Here is a 27,864-nt window from a genome sequence, read left to right on the forward strand (position 1 = left end):
AAGGTTTATAAGTCTTGAAATCTCTTGGTGTGAGCCCTGTATGATGGTTCTTTTTGGTCAGAAGTTGTTTTGCTATTTTCAGTGGAGAAACCTGGCAAATAATACCTTTGCCAGTAGATCAGTGTTGTCATTTTGATATTCTATACCCATAAATATGTGGTGTCTTTTCCAAAATGCATAAATCCCTGTTTAATGAGGAAAACAGACCAACCTAAAAGAAGGTCAATATACAACATACCTGATCAGTACTCCTCAAAATAATTGAGGACATGAAAAAAAGACTGAGGAATGGTCATGGAACAGAGCAATTCAAGGAAACATGATGTCTAAAGGCAGCATTCTTCCCTGGGTTGAATCCTAAGACAGAAAAAGGACAGTAGTGGAAAAATTTGTGAAATCCAAATAGAATCTGTAATTTAGTTGAGTGTCATACCAATGTTAATTTCTAAGTTTGACAAATGTACCATGGTTACATAAAATATTCGCATGAGAGGAAGTCAAATGAAGGTATATGTGCACTCTTTGTAGTACTTTGTCACTTTCGTGTAAATCTAAAATTTCCCCAAAATAAAAATTTATTTAAAATAGGTATAATCTATGTCAGTTATATCTCGGTAAGTCTGTTAAAAAAAAAATACGTAATCTAATTTTATCACTTACATTCTCATAAACATTTCCATATTATAAAATGTTTTGTATATCTCTATATAATTAATATTAAGTGGCTGTAATAATATCATGGGTGAACTAGTAGAATGGTAACTTGAGTCACATATAAAAGGTATGCATTGAAGTGGGGTATGCTTGAAAAACATATTCAACATAACATATTCAACTATGTTCACTTTTTATTATGATCCTCTCATTATTGAAATTCTCACTCCAAGATTTGTTGTACTGTTTTTCTTATAAGTCCCAGACATCTCCATTTACTTTTAATCCTAGACAGTTTATAATTTTGCAATTATATTTGATGTCTTTAAAAAAATCCATATGCTATAAATTTTGTACACAACAGAAATTCATTTTAACAGCTTTATGGTCATAATTTACATATAACATTTACCAGTAGTAAGCGTACAACTCAGTGACATTTAGCAAGTTCATAGAGTTGTGCCACTATCACCACGATGCAATATTTAGAAAATTTCATAACCCACAAGAAGTAACTGGATAGTTGTTTTGTCATTAAGTTTTGAGAACTCTTGATATATTCTGAATACAAGTCTTTATCAATAGATGTTAAATGTGTCAATATTTTCTCCCAGTCTCTGGCTCTACTCAATACTTTATTAAAGCTGTGCTTAGAAATACAAAATTTTTAATTTTAATAAAGTCCAATTTATTATTTTTCCTTTTATGGCTCATACTTTGTCTTGTCACAGAACTCTTTGGCTAACTTAGGTTCCTCTTCGCTTCTCTAAGTTTCATACTTCTTCTACCTCTTAAATTTAGGTCTGTGATCTATTTCGAGTTAATTTTGTATATGGTTAGAGTTATGGGTCTTAATTTATGTTTTTGCAAATAGGTATACAATTTTTCCAGCATAATTTGCTGAAACAACTAACCCCATGGAATTATCTTAGTGTCTTGACCAAATAGATATTGACCTTAATACTTTTGGACTCCATTCTGGTTGTGCCTTTCTCATTGGTTCCAGAACTTTACTGGCCTCATTTTTAAAGTGGCCTTTCCCCGAGGCTCCAATCCCAATCAAAATTTAGGCTTCATCCTGCCGCTCTTTTCCTCTTGAACGTGACGGCCTGTTTCACACTGTGCCAGTTTCTCGAAATCTTATTCGGTCCTTAAAAGCCGCTTCCTGCGAGAAATGTTCCTCCGAAGTTTTTGGGGGGATGTCCGATTACCGGATGTACTGCCGTTTCTCATTCCAGGAGTTCGTTCTCTGCTGCTATACCGACACCTGAACCCTTGGTCCTTTTCGAAACCCGCCCCCCTCCTTTTTTAATAAAGGCCTCGGCGATGTTACTCGTCTCCCCAGTCCGTCGAACGCCGTTTAGGTAGCTCCATATTTGCCTCGCAAACCTCGAGTCTCTGAAAATCTGCTAATTTTCTGAAGAATTGAAGTGACAGGTAATGAAATAATTTCAGTGGCTTCTCACCTCCCGGACCATCCAGGGCTCCTGGCCCCAAACCCGCCCCTTGGCCTTCTGTACGTCAGGTGTCCCAACATGGCCGCCCCGTGGGGCCGCGGAGAGCTGGGCGCGGACATATTGCCTTTCAAGGTAATACCAGAAATCCAGTCCGAGTTTCTTCAAATGCTTCAGACCGTCTTCGGCCGCCGTAGACCGACGAAAAATCTGGGCGACAGGGGCAGAAGTAGAAGCGGTTCGTGGAAGTGTTACGTTTTAGGCTCTGCTTGTGGACTGGAGAAAATCGGGTCAGTGTGTGCATTTGTTCCTTGAAGTTTTGTGGTTTTGTCCCATAGGAGGTTTGTCCCTGTGGACGTGTCGTCCACAGGGTGGAATGGTGTAGTGTGGACTTAACGGAATTATTGAGGGTCTGGTGGGAAGCACTGATGTGGAGGTATTTGAGAGGAACCAGGAGCGTTTGTGACGCGCGTACCTGTCGTTGGGGTACTTTGGGAGCTGTTCGTTAGAACGATTAAGAATCTGTAGAGGGAATTCCCTGGCGGATTCGGCGCTTTCACTGTAGTGGCCCGGGTTCACTCCCTGGTCAGGGAACTAAGATCCCGCAAGCCACGCGGCACCCCCCCCACACAAAAAAATCTGTAGAGATCAACGATCGTGACCGGCCCGGCCCGATATAGGGGTCTTTGCGGCTCACTCTATTTCTAAATGATGCAGGTGGTATTTACGATGGTAAGAGATTCAGATTACGGGAATCAATATGGCGCTCAGAGATGTTGGGGCCTGGCTGGATGGTCATCATATGAGGGTATCTGGCCCAGGTTTCGGATTAATAAGGAAGTGTGTAGTCAGTGTCTGTGGTACAGAGAGTCTTGTGAGGGCTGAGGCTTTGGTCCCCTAGGAGGCCTGGCTGGTGCCTGCGTCGAGATTCCAACCTAGTAGGCTGGGAAGGAAGGTGGTGCAGCCCGGGACGGTAGTGTAGTTCTAAACCTTCTGCTTTTTAGGCTTTTATCTGCAGACCGAGGGACTAACCCAGCCTCCTCTATGTGTTGTGTATCGTGTATCGCTGTTTTCGCACTGCAAAGGCAGAATTGAGTCCTTGTGACAGATCTGAACCCTCAAAGCAGAAATGGATAGTATCTATCCCTTTGTTACCGACCAGGGCTCTTGGCCTCCTTGGTCCATAGAAGTTGATCAAAGACCAGATAAGAAATTCAGGCCAGGCTTTATTGTGGTCCCTACTGCAGCAGGGGGGAGCGAGAACAAGTAAGAGGTTCCCTTGCTTGTTCGCTCTCTGAGGTGGGGTTGGGGGGGCATCTGGTTCCTTATATGCGGTGAGGGTAGGTGTATGTCCGGGGGTTGGGCCGGAGGGGCGGCTAGGATGGTTTGCCCATGCTTTAGGTGGTGTTGTGTGCAAGGGGCATGGCAGTACCTGCTTTTGCTCCGGATCCCCTCCTTTTGCTCTTGGTTCTTCGGAAGTGGCGGCTGGGTTTCTTAATTTCTTGTACCTTGTTGTCCAGAATTTGACTCCTCTGTGCATATACAAAGTTATTTTTAGTCCCTTATAGTTTCTTTGTATTTTGTTGCTGGAGGAGAGGTGTGTCCAGCTGCAAGCACTGCAGCAAAGTGTTCCAGGTCCCAGCCTGTCTCACCTTTGCAGAAAATGTTTGTCAAGGCTTGCTCTCACCAGCGGCAGTGGACACTTGCTTTTTTGTCTGACATGCGTTCCCACTTTCTTCTTTGCTAACAGAACCGCCGTTTTGTTTAGTTATCCATCCTTCTGACAGGGTGACCCATATCCCAATACTGGTTGGTCTTAGTTAATCCTGGTGGTTCCAGCTCCCGTTGCTAGTGATTGAATTAGTACGAAATGAGCTTAGGTACGTGGTGCAGTTCTAGCCAGCAATATATGTGAAAATCTGCTTGGGGGTTTCTGAGTGAAAAATTTTAAATAAGTATTATAATTCTTTGAATCTCTCTTTCCATGTCAAGGATGATATTGTCTGAATATAACCTTAATTTTCTGTCCAGTTTCTAATGTTTATAATTCATTCCTTTTTTTTTAATTAGAAAAAAAAATTTTTGTCTGCCACCTAATGGCGTGCAGGAAACTTAGTTTCCCCACCAGGGATTTATCCTGTGCCCCCTGCAGTGGAAGCCTGGAGTCCTAACCACTGGACTCCCAGGGAATTCCCTTGCTGTATATGTTTCAAGGCTATATTGTTAGGTACCTAGAAATGGCAAATTTCTTAAAATGTGGTGAGTTGAACCTCTTACTAGTAAGCTTTGTTTCTCTTCTCTGTAGTAATTTTTGGGCTTTCTGGTGCATTTTTTCAGAGAATATAGATTATCTGTGGTTACTCTTTCCATGGTTTATCTTTTTCTAACCTTTTATTCTCCAGCTGTCCATATCACTATGTTTCAGGCATGTCACCTAGAGTAGCATGTTCTTGGGTTTTATTTTATTTTATTATTATTATTACTGTTCTGGCCACACTGGACAGCATGTGGGATCTTAGTTCCCTGACCAGGGATCAAACCCAGGCCCCCTGTATTGGAAGTGTGGAGTCTTAACCACTGGACTGCCGGTGAAGTCCTGGGTTTTAAATTTTAATCCAGTCTGACAGTTTCGAGGCATTTGTATTTGATGTAATTAACTGGAATCTTCGTTCTGTTTATACTGAATATAATTCATTTAAAAAATTTGTTTTATTGGAGTATAGTTGATTTAATATACTTAATATAATTCTTAGTGTTTTGTTTTAAAACAGTCATATAAGTGCACGGTATTTGCCCCACTTGTTCTCTATTCCTTATTCTCTTTTTTGCCATGTTTTGAATGAATTTCTTCTTATTGTGTTTCCCCCTTCTGTTAGGATGGAAATTATATACTTTAAGATAATTGTTAGTTTTCATCATGACACTAGAGATTACATACAGTATGGAAGCTTTCTTTATCAAATTCTTATGTTAGTACTTTTACACTCTTCTCTAACATTACAGGCGTCTTAGAGCATCTCAACTCAATTTACCACTTTCCAATTTATTTACAATATTGTGTGCTTTAAAAAATGTATTTAAAACCTAAGATATTATCGTTATTGTTTATAAGACAGTGCTTCTGGTTCGCCCAGTATATTGGTTTTCAAACTGAAGTGTGTGTACTCACAGGGTGTATAAAAACGCTTGAGGAGGTTCCTGAGCGCACACGGTTTAAAGGAAAGCAGTGCCCAGCGCCTCTCCTCCCATACGGTCCCTTTTGTATAATTGAGCTGCCTGAGAGTCTCCTGCTGCTGAGGCCTGCTGCGGGGATGGATCTCGTTTCTCTCACCTCCTTTTTTTTTTTTAATCTTAGACTATTTTTTTTAATTAATTTATTTATTTTGGCTGTATTGGGTGTTCATTGCTGCACGGGGGCATTCTCTAGTTGCAGCGAGCGGAGGCTACTCTTCGTTGCGGTGCGTGGGCTTCTCATTGCGGTGGCTTCCCTTGTTGTGGAGTACGGGGTCTAGGCACGCAGGCTTCAGTAGTTGTGGCACGTGGGCTCAGTAGTTGTGGCTTGCAGGCTCTAGAGCGCAGGATCAGTAGTTGTGGTGCACGGGCTTAGTTGCTCTGTGGCATGTGGGATCTTCCTGGACCAGGGCTCGAAGCCACGTCCCTTGCATTGGCAGGTGGATTCTTAACCACTGCGCCACCAGGGAAGTCTCCTTCAACTCCTTTGACAGTCACCCCACTTCAACTTCACGGAATAAAGGAATACCCCCACCACAGTCAGAATCTTAGCCTTTTTGGCCAGAGGAATAAAGTCGTCTGGGGTAAAAATGGGACACTCGGCAATGCTGTGGGCATTGGGCTAAGGTGAGCGCCCAGGAGCAGCGTTAGCATCTGGGCCCAGAGGAAATGTACCCTCAGCTTGAATTTTCTCCTCAACCCACAGGTCCTGACTTCCCAGGAGCAAAAGAATCAGTAGAAGGAGGAAGAAGTTACAGGATTTGGTATCAGCATTACTGGGGACATGCTTGATTGAAGACAGGTATCAGAACAGAAATTTAGAGCAGATCCAGAAGACACAGCGACAGAGCCTCCTTACTGCCAGCTGTTTTTAGAGGACGGAAAAAAATGATCCAGGCCCAGGTGACTTTTGGTTTGTTTTATTCTTTTCTTTGTTCCCGAATGGGTTTGTTAGTTGTCTGAGTCATTCTAGGTAATTATTGCATGTAAGGGTGTCTTGGGGACCCTGGGTGTCTTTGTAGCCTGCTTCTGAAGTGAGGGTGATCCAGGGGACCCCAGAAATTGCAGCCGGTGTCTGAAGTGAGGGCAGTTCTATGGGGACTGTTTCCTCAGGCTTTGCAATATGACTGACTCTTGGTTTCCATGTTCAAATCTGGATTCTTAATCTACCTTTTTTCTTATATTGCTTTTATTTTTGTTCATTACACAGCTGACTTAAGGATATATTTAAAGGCTGAAATCATAACAAAGTACACATATCAAAAAATAAGTTTCTTCTTCATACACTTTAAACATGCTTATTAAACTTTTAGTTTCTTATAATTCTGGCTTCTTGAGTCACTTCCCAGAAGATTCTGATTAACTGGCTATAAAGATTTAGTCATCCCAATTTCATTGACTTATGTGTTAGTCATATATATATATATATATATGAATGTGGTGTTTCTAGGTTAACAAGAAGGTTTAACTTTATACGTTATAGAACGTCTAATGATAAATGGATGGATGACTGACTGCACAATTATATTTAGTTGGATCCTTGTATTTTATTAGGCTTTTGCTTGTTCCCTTGTGTGTTAAAAACAAACAACCCGGGGCTTCCCTGGTGGCGCAGTGGTTAAGAATCCGCCTGCCAATGCAGGGGACACGGGTTCTTTCCCTGGTCTGGGAAGATCCCACATGCCGTGGAGCAGCTAAGCCCGTGCGCCACAGCTACTGAGCCCGCGTGCCACAACTGTGAGACCCGTGTGCCTGGAGCCCATGCTCTGCAACAGGATAGGCCACCGCAATGAGAAGCCCGCGCACCGCAATGAAGAATAACCCCTGCTCGCCGCAACTAGAGGAAGCCCGTGCACAGCAGTGAAGACCCAACGCAGCCAATCAATCAATCAATAAACAACAACAACAAAAACAACCCCCTAGATATATAGATCCAGCCTATAAAGTAGAAATGAGAAGAAAAACTTTTAACATTTCTTCCATATCATCAAAAGGACATCACTTCATTAAACACCACTGTTACTATAGGAAACCCTGACGTTTGACGATGTGACTGTGGACTTCACGTGGGAGGAGTGGCAGCTCCTGACCCCTCCTCAGAAGGACCTGTACCAAGAGGTGATGCTGGAGAACTATAGCAACCTGCTGTCTGTGGGTGAGGACGGCTCCCCTGTGCCCTTCAGAGGGTCCCCAGTCAGTGGTGTTTCCTTTCTCGGCTTCTGAAAGCTCTGGAGTGTCTATGATGCTCTGAAGCGGTAGATTTTCAGTCCCCTCTCTGGCCCATGAGAAGTGGGTATTCTCCCTTCTCCTGAGAGCACAGCATTTACTCTGTAGGTCGTGAAATTGTTTTGTCCTCAGCTGTAGTATTCTGTCTTCACAGACCCCAAGCCCAATTCACTGGGTCTAAATATTCTATCATTTCTGGTGAATAGGTTATCAAGCCAGAAAGCCAGACGTACTCTCTAATTTGGATCACGGAGAACCATGGATGATGGAAGATGAAATCCACTGTCGAACCCATTCAGGTGAGCGAGAGACCAGCAAGGTGACATGCGTGGAAATCACACTATAGTTGGTCAGAGAAGAGTCACAGCTGTGAGGGGGTTGGACGCTGGGTAAGCAGTGCCTCCGTGCATCTCTCTCCCGATGTCAGACCTCTTTTTCTTTGTAGGAGTTTAGAGAAAAATATATCCCTTCTTAGGGAAGACTCTTGTCTTTTCCGGGATCTGTTTCTTCTTTATTTTACCCCCATCTCGATTTTTGTTTACATAGTTTTATTTTCCCTAGGATTCTCATACCTTTTCCTTCTTCATACACTTCCACCTCCTTTTCTATGAAACTCCACCTTCCAAGGCCTCTCTCCAAAGAGAAAACTTTGAATTCCTCACTGTGTTCTAGCTGCTGCACCTTTCTGTCCCACTGGTAATGTTGATTTCCTTTGTCACATTCACCCCATGTTGGCTGCCGGCCCCAAAAGTAAACTGGTCTTCACTGTGCCTTGTCCCCACTCTGAGGTTCTCCAAAGGTTTTGTTTTCCATTTTCTCCAATGATCTTCTAACCTTCAAAGTTTTCTTCATTGTCATAAGCTAAGCTCCTTAGTGTCACTGGAGAAGACTCCCAAATTCATCTCTCCCCAGTGTGCTCCACCACAGACTTGGGACCTATATAACTTACTCATGTTGATGGCAGCTCTCCTGGGTTCTGAATAACTGCCAGGACCCAGGATCATCTTCCCTCCCAGAAAACCACTATAAGTTTACATTCTCCCTTACTCTTATGCAGCCTCCATCCTGGCCATTCAGGCATTACCTCATATGTTCCCCATCTGCAGAGCTGTCTTATGTAAATGCGTCTGCTGTTCATGATGAATTTTTAACTAGAGACGTTGTCTTAACATCCTACGTTCTCAGTTCCGGTCTCAACCTGATCATAACTCTTCCTTATTTCATATTAATTCCTTTGTGTATTTATTAGTTTTGAACTTTCTTCTCGTTGATTGTAGACCTTACTGTCTTCATTTCCCTAAAATTTTCATTTTTCTTTCCATTGTATTCTGATGACATTTATCCCAGCTAATCAAACTACTTGGCAGTTAAAGTTCTTCTGTCCATGAACTCCATGATATTGACATCATCATGCTCACAAAGAGATATATTTCCACCCTCTTTCTTAAATTCTCCCTAATGTGTTCCATATATGTGATTGATATTTTGACTCATTCCTCTACATTTTTTTGATAGCCTGTTGTATGCTGGAAGGTAAGACCAGTGAAAAACAGTATACATATAGGTCACAAGTTTTTAGTCTAAGAGAAAGGAGTCAAGAAATTAATCAAGTGTTTTGGGGGCTGGTGGTGTGAGATAAAAAAGAATAAAAATAAACAAATAATATATCTAATGGGTGAAAAGTGCTGTGATAAAGATTAAGTAACATAAATTATTAGAGAAATGCAAATCAAAACTACAGTTAGGTACCACCTCACACCAGTCAGAATGGCCATGATGAAAAAGTCTACAGGGAATTCCCTGGCGGTCCAGTGATTAGGACTCCATGCTCTCACCACCAAGGCCCCAGGTTCAATCCCTGGTCGGGGAACTAAGATCTCACAAGCTTGTGGGGTGGCCAAAAGAAAAAAGAAAAAATGTCTACAAATAACAAACGCTGGAGGAGGTGTGGAGAAAAGGGAACCCTTCTACGCCGTTGGTGGGAGTGTAAATTGGTGCAGCCACTATGGAAAACAGTATGGAGGTTCCTCAAAAAACTAAAAACAGAGTCACCATATGATACAGCAATCCCACTCCTGGGCATATATCTGGACAAAACTATAATTCAAAAAGATACATGCACTCCTATGTTCATAGCAGCACTGTTCACAATAGCTAGGATATGGAAACAACCTAAATGTCCATTGAGAGATGAATGAATAAACAAGATGTGGTACATATACACAGTGGAATACTACTCAGCCACAAAGAAAGAATGAAATAATGTTATTTGCAGCAAAGTGGATGGACCTAGAGATTATCATACTAAGCGAAGTAAGTCAAAGAGAAAGGCAAATACCATATTATATCACTTATAGGTGAAATCTAAAATACGACACAAATCAGCATATCTACAAAGCAGAAACAGACTCACAGACATAGAGAACAGACTTGTGGTTGCCAAGGGGGAGGAGTGGTGGGGGAGGGATGGAATGGGAGATTGGGGTTAGCATATGTAAGCTATTACATGTGAAATGGGTAAACAACAGGGTCCTACTGTGTAGCACAGAGAACTATATTCAATATCTGTGATAAACCATAATGTGAAAGAACATGAATAAGAATATATACGTATACCTGAATCACTTTGCTATACAGAAGAAATTAGCACAACATTGTATATCAACTATATTTCTGTAAAACTTAAAGAAACAAAACTTTAGTCAGCATAACAGATGAGTAGGTGCTGGGGCTCCTCTTTAGGCAGGGAACACCTCTCAGATAAGGTGCCTCTGAGCCAAGAAATGTGGGAAGTTAGTAGGCTGCCGGGTTAGGAGTTTTCCAAGTAGAGAGGCTAGCGGGTTTAAAAGGCTGAGCCACGAATGAGTTTGAGAAACATTAAGGAGCCTGTGTGGACAGAGCAGAGTGTGCTTTCTGGAAAGTGATGGGTATAAGGCCAAAGAAGCAGTAGCAGTGGGGGCGGGGTGGGGGTGGGGGTAAGCTTGGTCACGTATTCCATTTCAAGGAAGCGTGATTTTACTCCCTAATAAGATGAGAAAACATGAGGAGAGGACTTCCCTTGTGGTACAGTGGTTAAGAATCCACCTGCCAATGCAGGGGACACAGGTTCGAGCCCTGGTCCAGGAAGATCCCACATGCCATGGAGCAACAAAACCCGTGCGCCACAACTACTGAGCCTGCGTTCTAGAGCCCGCAAGCCACAACTACGGAAGCCCACGTGCCTAGAGTCCATGCTCCACAACAAGAGAAGCCACCGCAATGAGAAGCCCGCGCACCACAAGGAAGAATAGCCCCTGCTCGCCGCAACTAGAGGAAGCCTGCATGCAGCAACAAAGACCCAACGCACCCCAAAATAAATTAATTAATTGATTAATTAAAAAAAAACACGAGGAGTTCTTGAGTACTGGAATAACATGAAATAATTTACATTTTTCAAGGAATCCCTTTGGCTTCTGTGTAGAAAGCAGACAGTAGTGGGCAGGGCGGCAAATAGGAAAGCCTTGTAGGAGGCTATTGCAAAAAACATGGTGACAGGGAGAATGGTTGACTGCAGCATGTGTGGAGGGTTCAGAGTTGGTGAGGTTCTGGATATGCTGCATGTAGAGGGCAAATGAGATTTGACATTACGTAAATACAGGCTGGGAGAGGAAAAAATGGATGAAGATTGTTGGTAAGGTTGATACTGAATGCAAGACCGTGTGCCTGAAGCACAGTGAGGTCAAATACTGAAACGTCGGAGTTGGGAGCAGAGAAGGGTTTACTGCCTGACCGTGCCAGGAGTCAGGTGGCTCATGCCTTAAAAAGTCTGGAACTCCTTGAAGGCTTTCAGCAAAGCCTTTTAAAGGCAAGGTGAGGGAGGGACCTGGGTAGTTATTGCACACTTCTTGGTGGTGTTGGATTCTTTGTTCTTGCAGCTGTCATGTAAGTCAGGTCATGGTCAGTTCACCATGTTTTTATAAACCTTGAACAAGACAAATGTTATTCTCTGTTCAGGTCAGGTCACGGATGTTCTTGTATATTTCAAGCTATAGACAGCATTCTTTTACAAAATGTACAGAGCCAGCATGACTAAGTACAGGCAACAGAGCACGACGGTTAAAGTGAGGTTAAAGTAAAAGGAACAGATCTGATATGGAGTCAGTTTTGTTCTTCCCTATTACAAAAGCAGAGCAGTTCCTCAAGGGATGTTAACGTTTCATGGCACATGGGTCTCAAGTTCATCTGGGTCTCAAGTTCACATAGGACTTTGATGGTTCTCCGTAGAGGCGATGTGGTGAGTGAGGTCCTTAACTGCAGTCCCTAACTGTCCTTCTCATAAATGTAAAAACATGTTTCCTACAGCTGTTTCTTCATTTTCTCTAATATGATATTAATCCTGCCTAATCTACACACATGCATCAGTCTGTGTCCATATGTGTCCATATATATTCTTTAAAGAATAATTTCTTTACAGATTTGATCATCTAATAACCTATTGTGCTCTATACATGTTTTATACAGTTTCTTTTGTTTCATTTAGTATATTAACTACTGAAATTAGCATGTATTGTGATTCTGGCATCTGGAATCTCTTCATTACTGGTTTTGGTATTGGCTCAACTGCTAATGGTGAATTTAGGAATCTGTATTATTCATATACTTATAAGAATCATAGAGTTCAGTATTAGTAAATAGATGCTTATGAGGTAATAGAAAATATGTATTGGTCTCTGCCCCCTGTTTCTAGCACAGAGCTCCTAAAACCCTTGTGATTCCCTAAGTGATTAGAACGCTAGGAACATCTCTGGTTTTAATATTGGCCTTTGACCTCTGTTCCTGACACAGGGCTCCTGAAACTCTTGTCATTTCCTGGGTGACAGGAGTAACTTTGTTCTAGCAAGGTGACTCTGAGTGGGCTACTGGATGAGGGCTGGTCACCAGAATGACCAAGCCATGGTGAGAAGCTTGTCCTTTTTATCCCCACCCCCTGTTCTCTTGAGAAGGGAGAAGGGTTGAAAATGGAGTTAATGATTGATCATGCTTACATGATGAAGACTCCATGAAATCCCCAAACTATGATGTTCAGAGGACTTCTGGGTTGGTGAGCATGTGGACGTGCCCTAAGATGGTGTGGAAGCATGGCATCCCTTCCCACATATCCTTCCCTACACATCTCTTCCATCTAGATATTCACCCGTATCCTTTATCATAGCCTTTAATAAAGTGGTAAACGTAAGTTCTCCAGAGTTCTGTGAGCCCCTCTAGCAAGTGAATTGAACCCGAGGAGGGGGTTATTGGAACCTCTGATCTATAGCTGGCTGGTCAGAAGCACAGGTGACAACCTGGATTTGTGATTGGTGTCTGAAGTGGGGGTCGCGAAGTCTTACGGAACTGAGCCCATAACCTGTGGGATCTGACGCTATCTCTGGGTAGATAGTGTCAGAATTGATTCAAATTATAGGATACCCAGCTGGTAGGGCAGAGAATTGCTTGTTCTGGGGAAAAAGTCTCCACACATTTGGTGACCAGAAGGGTCAGAAACGAAATGTTCTGTGTGGGTAATAAAGGAGACTCGCAGGGAAGAAGCACACAGTGGAGAAGAACTGGGTTTTTCACTGCACAGGAAGGAAACGAAACTGGGTTTTTCCTTTACAAATGCTCACATATATAGAGATTGCACATGTTTTTACATCAGCTAGAAGAATTAACGGTACATTACCGAAACTTCTTTGAATTTCAACTTTAGTTGAATGAATGGAAGACTGCACAGCAACGTAATATCTTACTAGCATTCTTACTCTATCACACCGTGTGAAGGAAAAAAACCCACTAATTTCCCATATGGCAAAAGTGAGCAGAATAATTTCCTTTACATTTTTCCATATTACCCAAAGGACAGCACTTCGCTAAATAAGACCATGTTATGACTGGAATCCCTGACATGAGGACGTGGCTATGAAGTTCACATGAGAGGGGTGGCAGCTCCTGGACCCTGATCAGAAGGACCTGTGCCGGGATGTGATGCTGGAGAACTATAGCAACCTGCTGTCCGTGGGTGAGGACGGCTCCCCTGGGTCCCTCAGAGGGTGCCCGTCAGTGGCCGTTCCATTCTCAGCCTCTTAACTCTTCAGACTAACTGCATTCCTCTGCAATGGTCGAGTCTCAGATCCTTCTCTTGCCCCAGACTAGAGGGTATAATAGCCCCTCTCCTGAGAGAAAAGCCTTGAGCTTACAGATGTGAAACCTGTTTATTCCCTCCATGTACCATTATCCCTTCCTGCCGTATCCCAGCCCAGTTCAATATGTCTAAGTCTTCTATCATTTTTCATGAACAGGGTATCAAGCCAGCAAACTAGATGTTGTCTCCAGGTTGGAACGAGGAAGATGGCCAGTAGAAGATGACTGCCACAGTCGAATCTGTCCAGGTGAGTGGGTGAGACCCAGCAAGGTGGGCAGCCAGGGAAGTCGTACTCTGGTCAGGAGAGAAGGCGTCAGAGCTGTGATAGTGTCTGAGGAAACATAAGCAGCCCTACCACGTACCTCTCTTCCAGTGTAAAAACTCTTTTTCCTTGTAGAAGTTAAGAGGAAAATATATCACTTTGTTCTCTTTTGAGATCTGATCCCTGTTTATTTCATATGCATCTTGTTTTTCTTTAAATAGTTTTCCTCTTCCTAGGATTTTCAAATCTCCCTCTTCTTCATTCACCATCACAGGATCTCTGTGTTACCACTTGTCTTGCTGTGAAATTCCACTTTCCAGGCCTCTCTGGAAAGAGCGAACTTTGAATTTATCACTCTTCTTACTAGTGTACCTTCTTCCTGCCCAGCTAGGAAATAATGATTTCCCACCATAACATCCAACCCCACCTTGGATGCTAGAAAAGATGTTTTTACCATGCTACATGTTAGAACTAGGTCATAACTTCTGTCTGCTTCAAATAACTTCCTTCATAGTTTTGCTAATTCAGATTCTCCTGTAGTTCTTAGATGTTATCATTGTATTTATTTTCCTAAAGCTTCTGTTCTCACTTTATATTTTTTAACAGTTTTATTTAGATTTAATTCATATAATATCAATTTATCCATTTAAGTTATATAATTCAGTGGTGTTTTATTATATTCACATAGTTGTGCAACCATCACCACCATCAGTTTTGGAGTATTTTATATGTATATATCCTTCTAGTAGGCTTTATTATTATAGCTTTGCAGTAAGCTTTGAAATTGGAAAATGTAAATCCTCCAACTTTTTCAAGCCTATTTTGAGTATTGTGGAGCCTTTGAATTTCCATCTGAATTTTCGAATCAGCTTGTGAAATTCTGCAGAAAAAAAATTTGCCTGGGATTTTGATAGGGATTATATTGAACTGTATGTCAATTTGGGGAGTCATTCCATCTTAACCATATTTAGCATTCTGTTCCATGATCATTGAATCTTTTTAAATCTAATTAGGCCTTTAATGTCTTCCACAATGTTTTTTTAACTTTCAGAATATAAGTTTTGTATTTCCTTTCTTAAATTTATTCCTAAATAAATTGGTATTCTTTTATATATTATAGTAAACGGAATTGTTTCTTGATTGCATTTTTAGATTATTCATTGCTAGAATGTAGAAATAAAATTGATTAATTTCTTGTCATATTCTGATGACACTTAGTCCCAGTTAACCCTGTTTCCTGCCATATGTGATTACACTTTCTCTTTCAATGATCCCGTGATATGATATCATCTTGATTATAAAGAGTAAAGAGTTTTTGTCCTCTTCTTTTTTTTTTTTTTTTTGGCTGCGTTGGTTCGTAGCTGCGGCATGCAGGATTTTCCTTAAGGCATGTGGATCTTTCATTGTGGCATATGGCTTCTCTCTAGTTGTGGTGTGCGGGTTTTCTCTTCTCTGGTTGTGGCACGTGGGCTCCAGAGCGTGTGGGCTCTGTAGTTTGTGGCACGCATGCTCTCTAGTTGTGGCGCTTGAGCTCAGTAGTTGTGGTGCGTGGGCTTAGTTGCATGTGGGATCTTAGTTCCCCGACCATGGATCGAACCTGCGTCCCCTGTATTGGAAGGTGGATTCTTTACCACTGGACCACCAGGGAAGTCCCCTAAGTATTCTTAATATGTTCCATACATATGATTGCCTTCTGCAATTGATGTGCTAGGTTTACTCCTTTAAAACTTGCATTTCGAGAGCCTAATAGCATAATAGTTTTGAAGCTAATAACAATACAAAACAGGAAAAATATATATATCTTGTCCCTTCACACAGAGTACGTTCTAAATTGAAATACTCTATAATGAATAATAAACAAATGCGTAACTAACATGTCTTAGTGTAAAAATTGCTGTAAGGAAAATTAAAGCAGCTAATGGAAGAGTGGGTGTTGGGGCTTGGAACTGCCCTTTTAGGAATGGGAGTGGCAATCTGATAAGGTGCCTTTGAGCACACAGATGAGGGATATGAGTAATCTTCCTGGGTGAGGAGTTTTCCAAATGTGAGACAGTGGGAAGTTGAAAGACCTGAATCTGGAATGTGTTTGAGGAACTTTGGGGAAACTTACATGGGTAGAAGGGAGTGAACAAGAGGGAAAATGACTAGAGTTAAGGGTAACAGGGTAGTAGCTGCGGGTTTTGGTACATAGGTAACAAACTGCCTATCAAGGGCATTCAAGACCTTGATTCTTTTCTGAATAATTTGAGAAAACAGGACTTTGAGTAGAAGAGTGGCATTATACAATTTTTATAGTGGATCACTTTGCCTACTTTATAGAAGGTAGGCATTATTTGGGAGGGGAATGTACTTTTATACTCTTGGTTACAATGTGTGACAATAAAATAATACAGATTAAAGTCATCAAAGATCAAATGTGCATGGGAAAGACTCCAGGAGAGGCTGCACACAAGGTTCCCGGTTGTCCTCTACCAGTGGAGTCATGTGAACAGTGCTGAATTTTCCCAGCAATGATGTTTGAATGTTTGACAACACGTGTGAAGTATTGCCAACCAGGGAAGCTCACCCAAGCCTGCTGTCTCTAGACCCCAGAATCAGAATGTTAGTGTTGTCCAAAGCCTCAGGCATACAAAAAATGGGCATCTACCACAAATCACATTGTTAGTATAAACTGTATGTTATGGCTTCAGACCTCATGTCTAAAAAGATACTCTTATTAGGCAGCATATCAGGGACTCAGAGGTTATCTTCCAGTCATCAGTCATGGCCACTCATTTCTTTGCAAGATGCAGGGATGGAGTAACTGCATACCAACGTTCCCTTTTTACATAGGAACATAGGGTATGTTCCAGCTAGACTATTAGTTGGAATCTTGGTTACAGAAGTTTTCTTCTAAATTTGAGGTTAGTTGGGATTAGCAGATGCAAACTATTTTATGTAGAATTGAATAAACAATACAGCACAGGGAATTATATTCAGTATCCTGTAGTAAACCATAATGGATAAGAATATAAATATATATATTTATGTATGTATAAATGAATGACTTTGCTGTACACCAGAAACTAATACAATATTTTAAATCAGCTACACTTCAATAAGAGAAATTCTAAAATATTCAAATTAGTGCTTTGGTAGAGTTAGGTGAATGGTGGTCTACAGAATGAAGAAGGATGGCAAGATGTTAGACTATGATAACCAGTCTTTCAGTAGTCTGTCACAATTACCTTGAAATCAGATGCTGAGGATCCACATCTTACTCATCATTGTATTTTGTTCTATATACCTGGATCTTCAGGGGACCCGTGATCACAATACTCAATGTTTGGTTCTCTTAGTTGGGCTTAATTGGATTCCAAACTCTACATGTTGGAATGGCTAAAGCCTTGGCCCTGTGCCTTCACCTTTATTCTACATGTTTCTAAACACAGTCTCATCCAGTTCTCTATCTTTGAATAATGTATATTGATGATATCCACATTGCTATTTTCAGATAAAACCTTTTTAAAGATTTATATATTCAACCTGTTCATGTTTATATAGTACTTGGGTATGTAATAGTCATCTTTTTTTTTTAAATTAATTTATTTATTTTTGGCTGTGTTGGGTCTTTGTTGCTGCGTGTGGGCTTTCTGTAGTTGCAGAAAGCAGGGTCCACTCTTCGCTGCGGTGCACGGGCCTCTTTTGTTGTGGAGCAGAGGCTATAGGCACACGCTTCAGTAGTTGTGGCACATGGGCTTAGTTGCTCTGTGGCATTTGGATCTTCCCAGACCAGGACTTGAACCTATGTTCCCTGCATTGGCAGGTGGATTCTTAACCACTGCACCCCCAAGGAAGTCCCTGTAATAGTCATCTTAAACTTTGTTTCACAATGCGTGCTAGATTTTCCTCTCATTCTGGACTTCAGTAATATTCCTCACATTATTAAGAAGCATTCCACCTACCCAGTGGCTGAAACCACATAATTCGTGGAATAATCCTTGAGTCTTAACCTCTTCCGTGCTTCTCCCATTAAGTCCATCAGTGAACCTTGTCTTTTCTTTGAACATATCCTGATTTCCTCCACCTCTTACATATTCATTGCTCCTTTAACCATGATTCACAGACTGCAATTGCCTTCTTTATTCCTTTGCTTCAGTGGTCTGTACATAGAATTAAACCTGGGTGTCCTAAATTTTGACTCATTTCTGATACTATCTATGTGGAAATAGTGTCAAGATTCTACAAGTTAAGGGTTCAGTCCCACGTGGTTGTCCCAATGTCAGATGTCAATTGCAAGTCCAGATTGTTACCTGTGCTTCTGACCAACTGGCTGTAAGTTGGAGGTTCCCATGACCCGCTTCTTGGGTTCAGTTAATTTCCAAGGGTGGCTCTGAGAACTGAGAAACATTTACTTATGTTTATAACCAAGTGAAGAGGTACAAGGTCCGAAATGAAGAGGTACAAGAAGGCAATGTCTAAAGGATTCCTGAATGCGGGAGCTTCTTTCCCCAGAACTGGGGTGCACCACCCTCCTGGCACATGGATGTGTTCACCCATCCAAAGGTTGAGCAAATTTTGTTAAGAGTTCTTATAGAGCTTTAATATCTAGGCCCTCTCTCCTTTCTCAGAGGCCAGTGGGTGGAGCTGGAAGTTCCAACCTTCTAATCACTTAGTCTTTCTGGTGGTCAGTCCCATCCTGAGGTTATGTAGGAACCCTATGCTAAGTCACCTCATTAGCATCCTAAACACGTAGGAAATTACAAGGCTTTAGGAGCTCTGCGGAGGAAGACCAAATATATTTCTTTTTATACCACACATAGAATTGTCACTAAATAGTTACTTCACATGAAGGCAATTTTTGAAACAGTTTTCTTCCAAATTAAGATTATGAGAGATTGCGGAATGATTCCTTGTTCTCTTCTTTCCTAGAAATCAGGAAAGTTGATGACCTTCTGCAGCATCACTTGACAAATCACAGCATTCAAAATACTGTGGAACAATGCTGCGAACATAATACACTTGCAAATATTGTTAATCAGAGCGAAAGTCATTTCCTGTTAAAGCAAAATTGTGATATGTTTGACTTAACTGAAAAACCTTTAAATTCAAATTTAAGTTTTGAAAACCAGAAGAGAAGCTGTAACTTAAAGAACTCTGCTGAGTTTAATGGAGATGGGAAATCCCTTCTCCATGCTAACCATGAGCTATCTTTTACTGAAATTAAATTTCCTGTAAGTGCAAAACCCATCAGCAATAACTCCCTGTCTATTAAGCAACAGAGAACTCACAACATAGAGAAAGCCCATGTATGCAGTGAGTGTGGGAAAGCCTTCTTCAAGATGTCTCAGCTCTTTGATCATCAGAGAGTTCATACTAGAGAAAAACCTCATGGATGCAGTCTGTGTGGGAAAGCCTTCTCCAGAAAATCCAGGCTCACTGAACACCAAAGAACTCATGCCGGACTGAAACATTATGAGTGCACTGAATGCGATAAAACCTTCTTCAAGAAATCGCAGTTCAATAAACATCAGAAAAGTCATATGGGAGAGAAACCTTACACATGTAGTGAATGTGGGAAAGCATTCACCACAAAGTGTCTGCTCATTTATCATCAGCGAACTCATACAGGGGAGAAGCCCCATGGATGCAGTCTGTGTGGAAAAGCCTTCTCTACAAAGTTCAGTCTCACTACACATCAGAAAACTCATACAGGAGAGAAACCTTACATATGCAGTGAATGTGGAAAAGGCTTCATCGAGAAGAGGCGTCTTATTGCACACTGTCGAACTCATACTGGTGAGAAACCCTTTGTATGCAGTGAATGTGGGAAAAGTTTCACCTTGAAGAAGAGTCTTATTCCACATCAGCGAACTCATACTGGAGAGAAACCCTATACATGCAATGATTGTGGAAAAGGCTTCACCTTGAAGAACCCTCTCATCAGACATCAGCGAACTCATACAGGAGAGAAACCCTATGTATGTAGTGTATGTGGAAAAGGCTTCACCATGAAGGGTGATCTTGTTGTACATCAGCGAACTCATATTGCAGAGAAGCCATTTGTATGCAGTGACTGTGGGAAAGGCTTCACTGTGAAGAACCAACTGATTGTACATGAGCGAACTCATACCGGAGAGAAACCCTACGTGTGCAGTGAATGCGGAAAAGGCTTTCCAGCCAAGGCCCGGCTGATTGGACATCAGCGAACACACACAGGAGAGAAACCCTATGTATGCAGTGATTGTGGAAAAGGCTTCATTCAGAAGGGCAATCTCATTGTACATCAGCGAACTCACACAGGAGAGAAACCTTATGTATGCAATGAATGTGGCAAAGGCTTATCCGCGAAAAGGAAGCTCGTTGCACATCTGCGAACTCATACTGGAGAGAAACCATATATATGCAGTGAATGTGGCAAGGGCTTCACTGTGAAGAGTACTCTTGGTACACATCAGCAAACTCACACTGGAGAGAAACCGTACAAATGCAACGAGTGTGGTAAAGCCTTTAGGAAGAAGACATGCCTCATACGACATGAGAGATTTCACTCAGGAAAGACTTCTTTGCATGTACTGAATGTGGAAAATTCTCTTTGTGCAAAAATGATCTCATTACCCATTAGAGAATTCACACAGGAGAGAAGCCATATGAATGCAGTGAATGTGGGAAAACCTTCACCACAAAGTCAGGGCTCAGTGTTCACCAAAGAAAACATACAGGAGAGAGGCCCTATGGATGCAGTGAGTGTGAGAAAGATTTTGCCCACTTGTCAATCCTTAATAAACATAAGAGAATTCACAGGTAGTCACTTTGGGGAAGCCTGTTGCCGGTTGTAGACCCTCAAGATAATAGTATGCAGAGAAGAATCACAATGCAAAGAATGTGGTATTATCTTTAGTGATCAAGTACCTCATATTTTATATTGATGAAAAAATTTACAAAACTATTTGGATACAATCAGCCTTGGTGAAAATATTTTAGGACATTCTATGTCTAAAAAGTATATACTGAGATAAAGCCTATGAGTGTGAAAGACTAGGAAAGCCTTCAGTGGAAATAAACCCTATCATATGTGATCATCATAGAACATGAATGAATGAATGTTTCTAATTGGTAGAAGTATAATTGTGGAAAAGACTTTGCCCAGAAGTAATACCTCAACAGATGTCAGTTATCACTAGAGAAATACTTTCCTGTGGCAATGAATATAGACGGGTTTGCAGCAGTAAATATTGCTTTATCATTTGCCAGGAAATCCGTGCAGAAACCCATTCTATATGGTGGACGTTAACAAAATATCAGACAACTTAATGAAGGAAAGAAGCCTTGGGGAAATGATGAATGAGAGCATTCTGTTACAAGTCTTAAGGGATACTACACCTCACAAGCAACTGAAGGATACCTTCAGCCATATTTCTAGTTTCCTTGTCATTGATCTTATAAATTTTACATAGTGGCAGTTACTCTCAACATGGATTGAATTTTCATTATTTAACTTTTGCATTTCTTTGGTTCCAAGTTTGTGTTATTTCAGAATATTTGAAGTACTTCAAAATGAAAAATGTACTCGTTTCTTAAGTATAACAACAGATCTGGATGTGTTTAACCAAGTTTGTAAGTACCATCAGGGGGTTTATAAAATTAATATAAATGTGATGTTTTTATAACTTTTAATTTTGAAGTAAGTTTAGAATCACAAAAACAAATATTCCAGAGATTTCCTAAATGCCCTTCAGCCCACTACTCCCAAAGGTAAAATCTTATAATAACCACACAGTTTACTGTGTGGTTATATAAGGTCAAATAGAGGAAAGTGAAATTGTTACAGTGCTGTTAACTACAGGGTTTATTTCGATTGCACCAGTTTTAACATGTAGTAGTTTTTGTCTGGTTTTTATATATCTCCTTAAGAAACTTCATCACATATGTAGGTTCCTGTAACCAACATCCCAGTAGAAATTTAGAATGCTTTGTCAACACAAACTCCCTCTTGCTACATCCTCATAGTCACATCCTTTCCCCGACACTAACACTTGGCATCACAGATCTTTTTGTATCCATAATTTTGTCATTTATAGAATATTAGAAAAATAGGGCCTCCTTGGTGGCGCAGTGGTTGAGAGTCCGCCTGCTGATGCAGGGGACACGGGTTCGTGCCCCATTCCAGGAAGATCCCACATGCCGCGGAGCAGCTGGGCCCATGAGCCATGGCCGCTGAGCCTGCGCGTCCGGAGACTGTGCTCCGCAACGGGAGAGGCCACAGCAGTGAGAGGCCCGCGTACTGCAAAAAAAAAAAAAAAAAAAAATCATTTAGGATGTATCCTTTTGAGGTTGACTGTTTGACCTTGTGAAATTGTAGAAAATAGACATATTGGTCTCTGCCCCTAGTTTCTGGCACAGAGCTTCTGAAACCCTTGTAAATTTCTACATAAGAGTGTGTGGAGCATCTCTTACTCTATTGATGTGATTCTGGGTGGGCTCCTGGATGGGGGTTGGTCAACAGAGAGATCCAGCCATGATTAGAAGCTTGGAATTTTCAGCCCACTCCCCATCTTCCAGAGAAGGGAGAGGGGTAGAACTGGAGTTACTAATTAATCATGCCTATGTAAGGAAGTCTCCATAAAATCCCAATAGTAGGAATTTTGGAGAGCTTCTACATCGGTGAACACATTCAGGTATGGGGAGAGTAACACACCACAGCACAGGGACCCTGTGCTTGGGACCCTCCCACATCTCGCCCTATTTTTGTCATTTAGCTGTTCATCTGTATCCTTTATCATATACTTTAATAAACTGATAAACGCAAGTGTTTCCCTGAGTTCTGTGAGCCATTTAGCAAAACTAATTGAACCCAAAGAAGAGGTTGTGGGAATCTCCGGTTTGTAGCCAAATCAGACAAGTTGTAGGTAACTTGTGCACCTGCTGCGTGTGATTGACATCTGAAGTGGGGTGGAAGCAGTCTTATGGGACTGAGCCCTTAACCTGTGGGATCTGACACTATCTCCAAGTAGACAGTGTTAGAACTGAGTCACAGTTAAGGATCCAGTTGGTGTAGTGAAGAATTGCTTGGTGTGGTTTAACGCCCCACCCCCGATATTTGGTGACAGACGTGTCAGAAGTGTTGCAAGTGTGGCAGTAGCACGAGTAAAAGAAATACAACTATGGATTTTTCCACTATAGACCTCGAGTAAATTCAACCTTGGATCCATCCAGAAGCTCTCTGCACATCCTTTCTGCCACAAGAATATCAGAGTTCATGCAACTGGCCGTACCCAAGGTATTCCTGCCTAAGGGTTCAAGGGCACCATCAGTTTGCTGGTTTTGCCCAAACTGATGACTGAAATGCATTTCATACCACGTTGGCCTTGGGTAGGTGCCGGCCCCTGAAAATTTAATTTAGCTCTATGCCTGTGACCATTTCTTGCAAAGACAGGAAGGCAGTGGGGTGCCCATAAGACATTTCTGTGTCTTCCCACCCAGCCAAGTGATAGCAGCCGTTAAAGCTGCTCCCGTCCTAAATGCCAAAACCTCTGTGAGGTCATGGAGCCATGTGATGTCATAGGACCTGTGCACGGCCAGAACTCGGACTTCTGAAGCTAACCCAGAGCCCTCGCCAGACACACTCCTCCCAGGCGCTTGGCTTCCCTAGCAACAGCTACAGAAGCACTTCAGGGAGAACACATCACAATCAGAAGTGATTTTAGACCGGGTTCAGCCTTTGGCAGCTTCCAGAGGAGTCTTCAGAGGCTCAAGATATGCTGAGCCTGATTCTGGGTGAGGATCCCCAGTGAGGGGCCTTTGGGGTTGGTGAAGAGGAATGCGTGTCAATGACTGTGTTTGGGGTCTATTTGGGTTGAGTCACTGAGGAATCTGGGCGTTAGTGATGGAGCCTTAAATTAAGGCTTAATCTGAAGTGTTTAATGATTGAAGGTCCTGTTGGTCAGGGTTTAGGGTCTATATGTTAGGTCTGCAAGATTCGGTAATGAAAACTGGATGGAAGGTGTGAAACCAATGAGCACTGCCTCTCCCCTAGGTTAGCGATTTAATATCCAGCTCATGATCTGGAGAAGCCTGGAATTGGGGGAGGAGTGTTAATGGGAAAGAGTGTCTGTGGTAAATTTCAGATTCAATTTGAGGTTAGTGTTGTTTAGGGAGTACAGAGTTTGTCTGTGTTTGAGAGCACAGGAGTCGGGAAGTTTTGAGACCCATAGTCCCAGGCTAGTGGGTGTTTAGAGGCTCAACCTTTGGATCCTTCCCCAAGGTTCCTGTTAAAAATTTGTCTCCTACATACACTCTTCTCATTGTCCCCACAAAAATCAGAATAATGCACCGTGGTCAAGTGGTGTGTATAGGAATAAAGACAGGATATTTGTTCATTTTACTGCAAAATTTACTCTTGGGCATTTCCTTTCAGATTTCTTTGACACAAGTAAGAACAACAATTTTCCTGAATTCTACTCCTCAATGAGAGCCATTTCATTGAAAAAAAATTTTTTTCAGACTACTGTTCTAAAACTTGGGATCATCTGTATAAACATACATTCAAGAATCTTGCTATCTTCTAGGCTGTATTTTTTGCATTGTGTCTTGCAAATAATAAAAGTTCACGTTATTTCATCTTATAACCAGTATTTCATATTTTCAGTTTTTTGAATTTCAGCAAGTCTGATAGTTGGGTACTTGTATCATATAGCTGTTTTTTTGTTTGTTTTGTTTTGTTTTGTTTTTTGCGGTATGCAGGCCTCTCACTGTTGTGGCCTCTCCCGTTGCGGAGCACAGGCTCCGGACGCGCAGGCTCAGCGGCCCTGGCTCACAGGTCTAGCTTCTCCACGGCATGTGGGATCTTCCCAGACTGGGGCACGAACCCGTGTCCCCTGCATTGGCAGGCGGACTCTCAACCACTGCACCACCAGGGAAGCCCTCATATAGCTGTTTTAATTTGCATCTCCCTAATAACAAATGATGTAGACCATTTTTTCATATGTTTGTTTGCCATCTGTTATCTTTGATCAAGTGTCTGTTCAAAGTCTTTGCCCATTTTTAAAATTGGGGTTTCTTATTGTTGACTTTTTAAAAATAAATTTATTTATTTATTTTTAATTTATTTTTGGCTGGGTTGGGTCTTCGTTGCTGCGCGCAGGCTTTCTCTAGTTGAGATGAGCAGGGGCTACTCTTCGTTGCGGTGTGTGGGCTTCTCATTGCAGTGGCATTTCTTGTTGTGGGGCATGGGCTCTAGGAGTGCAGGCTTCAGGAGTTGTGGCTCGTGGGCTCAGGATTTGTGGCTCGTGGGCTCTAGAGCACAGGCTCGGTAGTTGTGGCGCATGGACTTAGTTGCTCCGCAGCATGTGGGATCTTCCCGGACAAGGGCTCGAACCCATGTCCCTGCATTGGCAGGCAGATGCTTAACCACTGCGTTACCAGGGAAGTCCCTTATTTTTTGACTTTTAAGGATTCTTTCTATGTTCTGGGTATCAGTCCTTTACCAGTATAGGACTTATGGGATGAAAGTGTTGAGATACTTTTGAGATCCTTTTTTTTTTTTTTTGCCAATGGACCACTAAGTGTTCCAGCAACATTTGTTGAAAAGTCTATTTTTAAATTTATTTTTGGCTGAGTCAGGTATTAGTTGTGGCGTGTGGGCTCTTTGTTGTGGGCACGGGCTTCAGAGCATGTACGCTCTGTAGTTTGCAGCACGCAGGCGCTCTAGTTGAGGTGTGTGGGCTTAGTTGCCCCATCGCATGTGGTATCTTAGTTCCCCAACCAGGGATCAAACCCACGTCTGCTGCATTGGAAGGCGGGTTCTTAAGCACTGGACCACCAGGGAAGTCCCTGAAAAGTCTATCTTTCTCCTTTGAATAACCTTTGTACCTCCATCAAACACTTGAATATACTTGACGTATGTGGGTCTTTTTCTGGGATCTCTGTTCTGTTCCATTGATCTACGTGTTTGTCCTTTCACCAATACTATTTAAGGTCTATAAGTCTTGAAATATGTTGATATTAGCTCTATATGATGGTTCTTTTGGGTCAGAAATTGTTTTGCTATTTTCAGTGGCGATACCTGGCAAATATTACCTTTTCCAGTAGAACAATTTTGTCACTTTGATTTTCTATACCCCTAGACATGATATTAGAAAGGGACTTCAATTCAGAGGTGTCTTTTCCAAAATGCATAACCCCTGTTTAATGAGGAAGAGAAGGTCAATATACAAAATACCTGGGACTTCCCTGGTGGTGCAGTGGTTGGGAATCTGCCTGCCAATGCAGGGGACACGGGTTCAATCCCTGGTCCAGGAAGACCCCACATGCCACGAAGCAACTAAGCCCGTGCACCACAACTACTGAACCTGCGCTCTAGAGCCCGCGAGCCACAACTACTGAGCTCACGAGCCACAACTACTGAGCCCACGTGCCACATCTTCTAAAAAAGCCTGCGTGCCACAACTACTGAGTCAGTGTGCTGCAACTACTGAAGCCCACGTACCTAGAGCCTGTGCTCCGCAGTAAGAGAAGCCACCACAATAAGAAGCCTGGCCCCCACAACCAAGAGTAGCCCCTGCTCGCCATAACTAGAGAAAGCCCATGCACACCAATGAAGACCCAACGCAGCCAAAAAAAAAAAAAACCTGACCAGTATTCCTCAAAATAATTGAGGACATGAAAAAGAAAAGACCGAGGAATGGTCATGGAGCAGAAGAATTCAAAGAAACCTGATTTCTAAAGGCAGTATTCTTCCCTGGTTTGAATCCTGAGACAGAAAAAGGACAGTAGTGGAAAACTTTGTGAAATCCAAATAGAATCTGTAATTTAGTTGTGTCATACCAATGTTAATATCTCAATTTGACAAATGTACCATGGTTATATAAAATATTCACATGCGAGGAAGTCAAATGAAGGTATATGTGCACTCTTTGTAGTACTTTGTGACTTTTGTGAAAATCTAATATTTTCTCCAAATAAAAGTTTATTTAAAATAGGTATAATCAGGACTTCCTTGGTGGTCCAGTGGTAAAGAATCCACCTTCCAATGCAGGGGACATGGGTTCAGTTCCTGGTAGGGGAACTAAGATCCCACATGCCACGGGGCAACTAAGCCCACGTGCCACAACTAGAGAGAGAAAACCCACATGCCACAACTAGAGAGAAGCCTGCGCGCCACAACAAAATGTCCCGCGTGCCTCAACAAAGATTCCGCATGGCACAACTAAGACCCGATTCAACCACCCCCGAAAAAAAAATTAAAGAAAATAAATATTAAAAAAATAAAATAGGTATAATCTATATCAATTATATCTCAATAAAGCTGTAAAAAATAGGTTTGATCTAGGGACTTCCCTTGCAGTCCAGTGGTTAAGACTCTGTCCTTCCAATACAGGGGTTTTGGGTTTGCTCCCTGGTCCAGGAACTAGCGCCCTAGCCAGTAAATTAAAAAAAAAAAAAAAGGTTTGATCTAGTTTCATCACTTAATCTCTTATTATAAACATTTCCATATTATAAAATGTTCTTGTATATATATAATTAATATTACGTGGTTGTAATAATATCACAGGTGTAATAATATGGCTGTAATAGTATAATAGGATGGTAACTGGAGTCACATATAAAAGTTATGCATTAAAATGGGTATACTTGAAAAATGTAACTGATTCAGTTATGTTCAGTTTATATTATGATCCTCTCATTATCCAGATTCTTAAATCATCACTCCAAGATTTGTTGTACTGTTTTTCTTGTATGTCCCAGATATCTCCATTTATTTTTAATCCAGGTAGCTTATAATTTTGCAATTTTAGTTGTTGTGTTTTAAAAAATATTCATACCCTATAAATTCTGTAGTATAGAACAGCAATTCATTTTAACAGCTTTATGGTCGTAATTTACATATAACACTTACCAGT

The 27,864-nt window shown here is 41.6% G+C and overlaps 2 protein-coding genes across 13 annotated transcripts in view; one reads left to right on the forward strand and one right to left on the reverse strand.

Annotated features, from left to right (window-relative positions):
- LOC117195385 (zinc finger protein 615-like) overlaps positions 1 to 22,772 on the forward strand; it is a 109,881-nt gene extending 87,109 nt beyond the window's left edge. For 2 of the 12 annotated variants that reach the window (XM_049703395.1, XM_049703394.1), the window contains exons 2-6: positions 6,046 to 6,242; positions 7,368 to 7,494; positions 7,772 to 7,864; positions 13,880 to 13,969; positions 18,896 to 22,772. In XM_049703395.1, the coding sequence (XP_049559352.1) occupies positions 6,228 to 6,242; positions 7,368 to 7,494; positions 7,772 to 7,864; positions 13,880 to 13,969; positions 18,896 to 20,802 (2,232 nt within the window). In that variant the 5' untranslated portion in view covers positions 6,046 to 6,227 and the 3' untranslated portion in view covers positions 20,803 to 22,772. Of the gene's footprint in view, positions 1 to 2,201; positions 2,399 to 5,829; positions 5,967 to 6,045; positions 6,253 to 7,367; positions 7,495 to 7,771; positions 7,865 to 13,438; positions 13,600 to 13,879; positions 13,970 to 18,895 lie in introns of those variants that run through there. The other 10 variants (XM_049703398.1, XM_049703399.1, XM_033417767.2 and 7 more) reach the window with 9 other exon arrangements.
- Positions 1 to 27,864, reverse strand: part of LOC117199139 (zinc finger protein 677-like) — a 545,188-nt gene that overhangs the window by 133,702 nt on the left and 383,622 nt on the right. The gene's annotated exons all lie outside the window — the stretch shown is intronic.

Source organism: Orcinus orca, chromosome 20 (genome assembly GCF_937001465.1).
Source record: "Orcinus orca chromosome 20, mOrcOrc1.1, whole genome shotgun sequence".
NCBI classification, from domain to species: Eukaryota; Metazoa; Chordata; class Mammalia; order Artiodactyla; family Delphinidae; genus Orcinus; species Orcinus orca.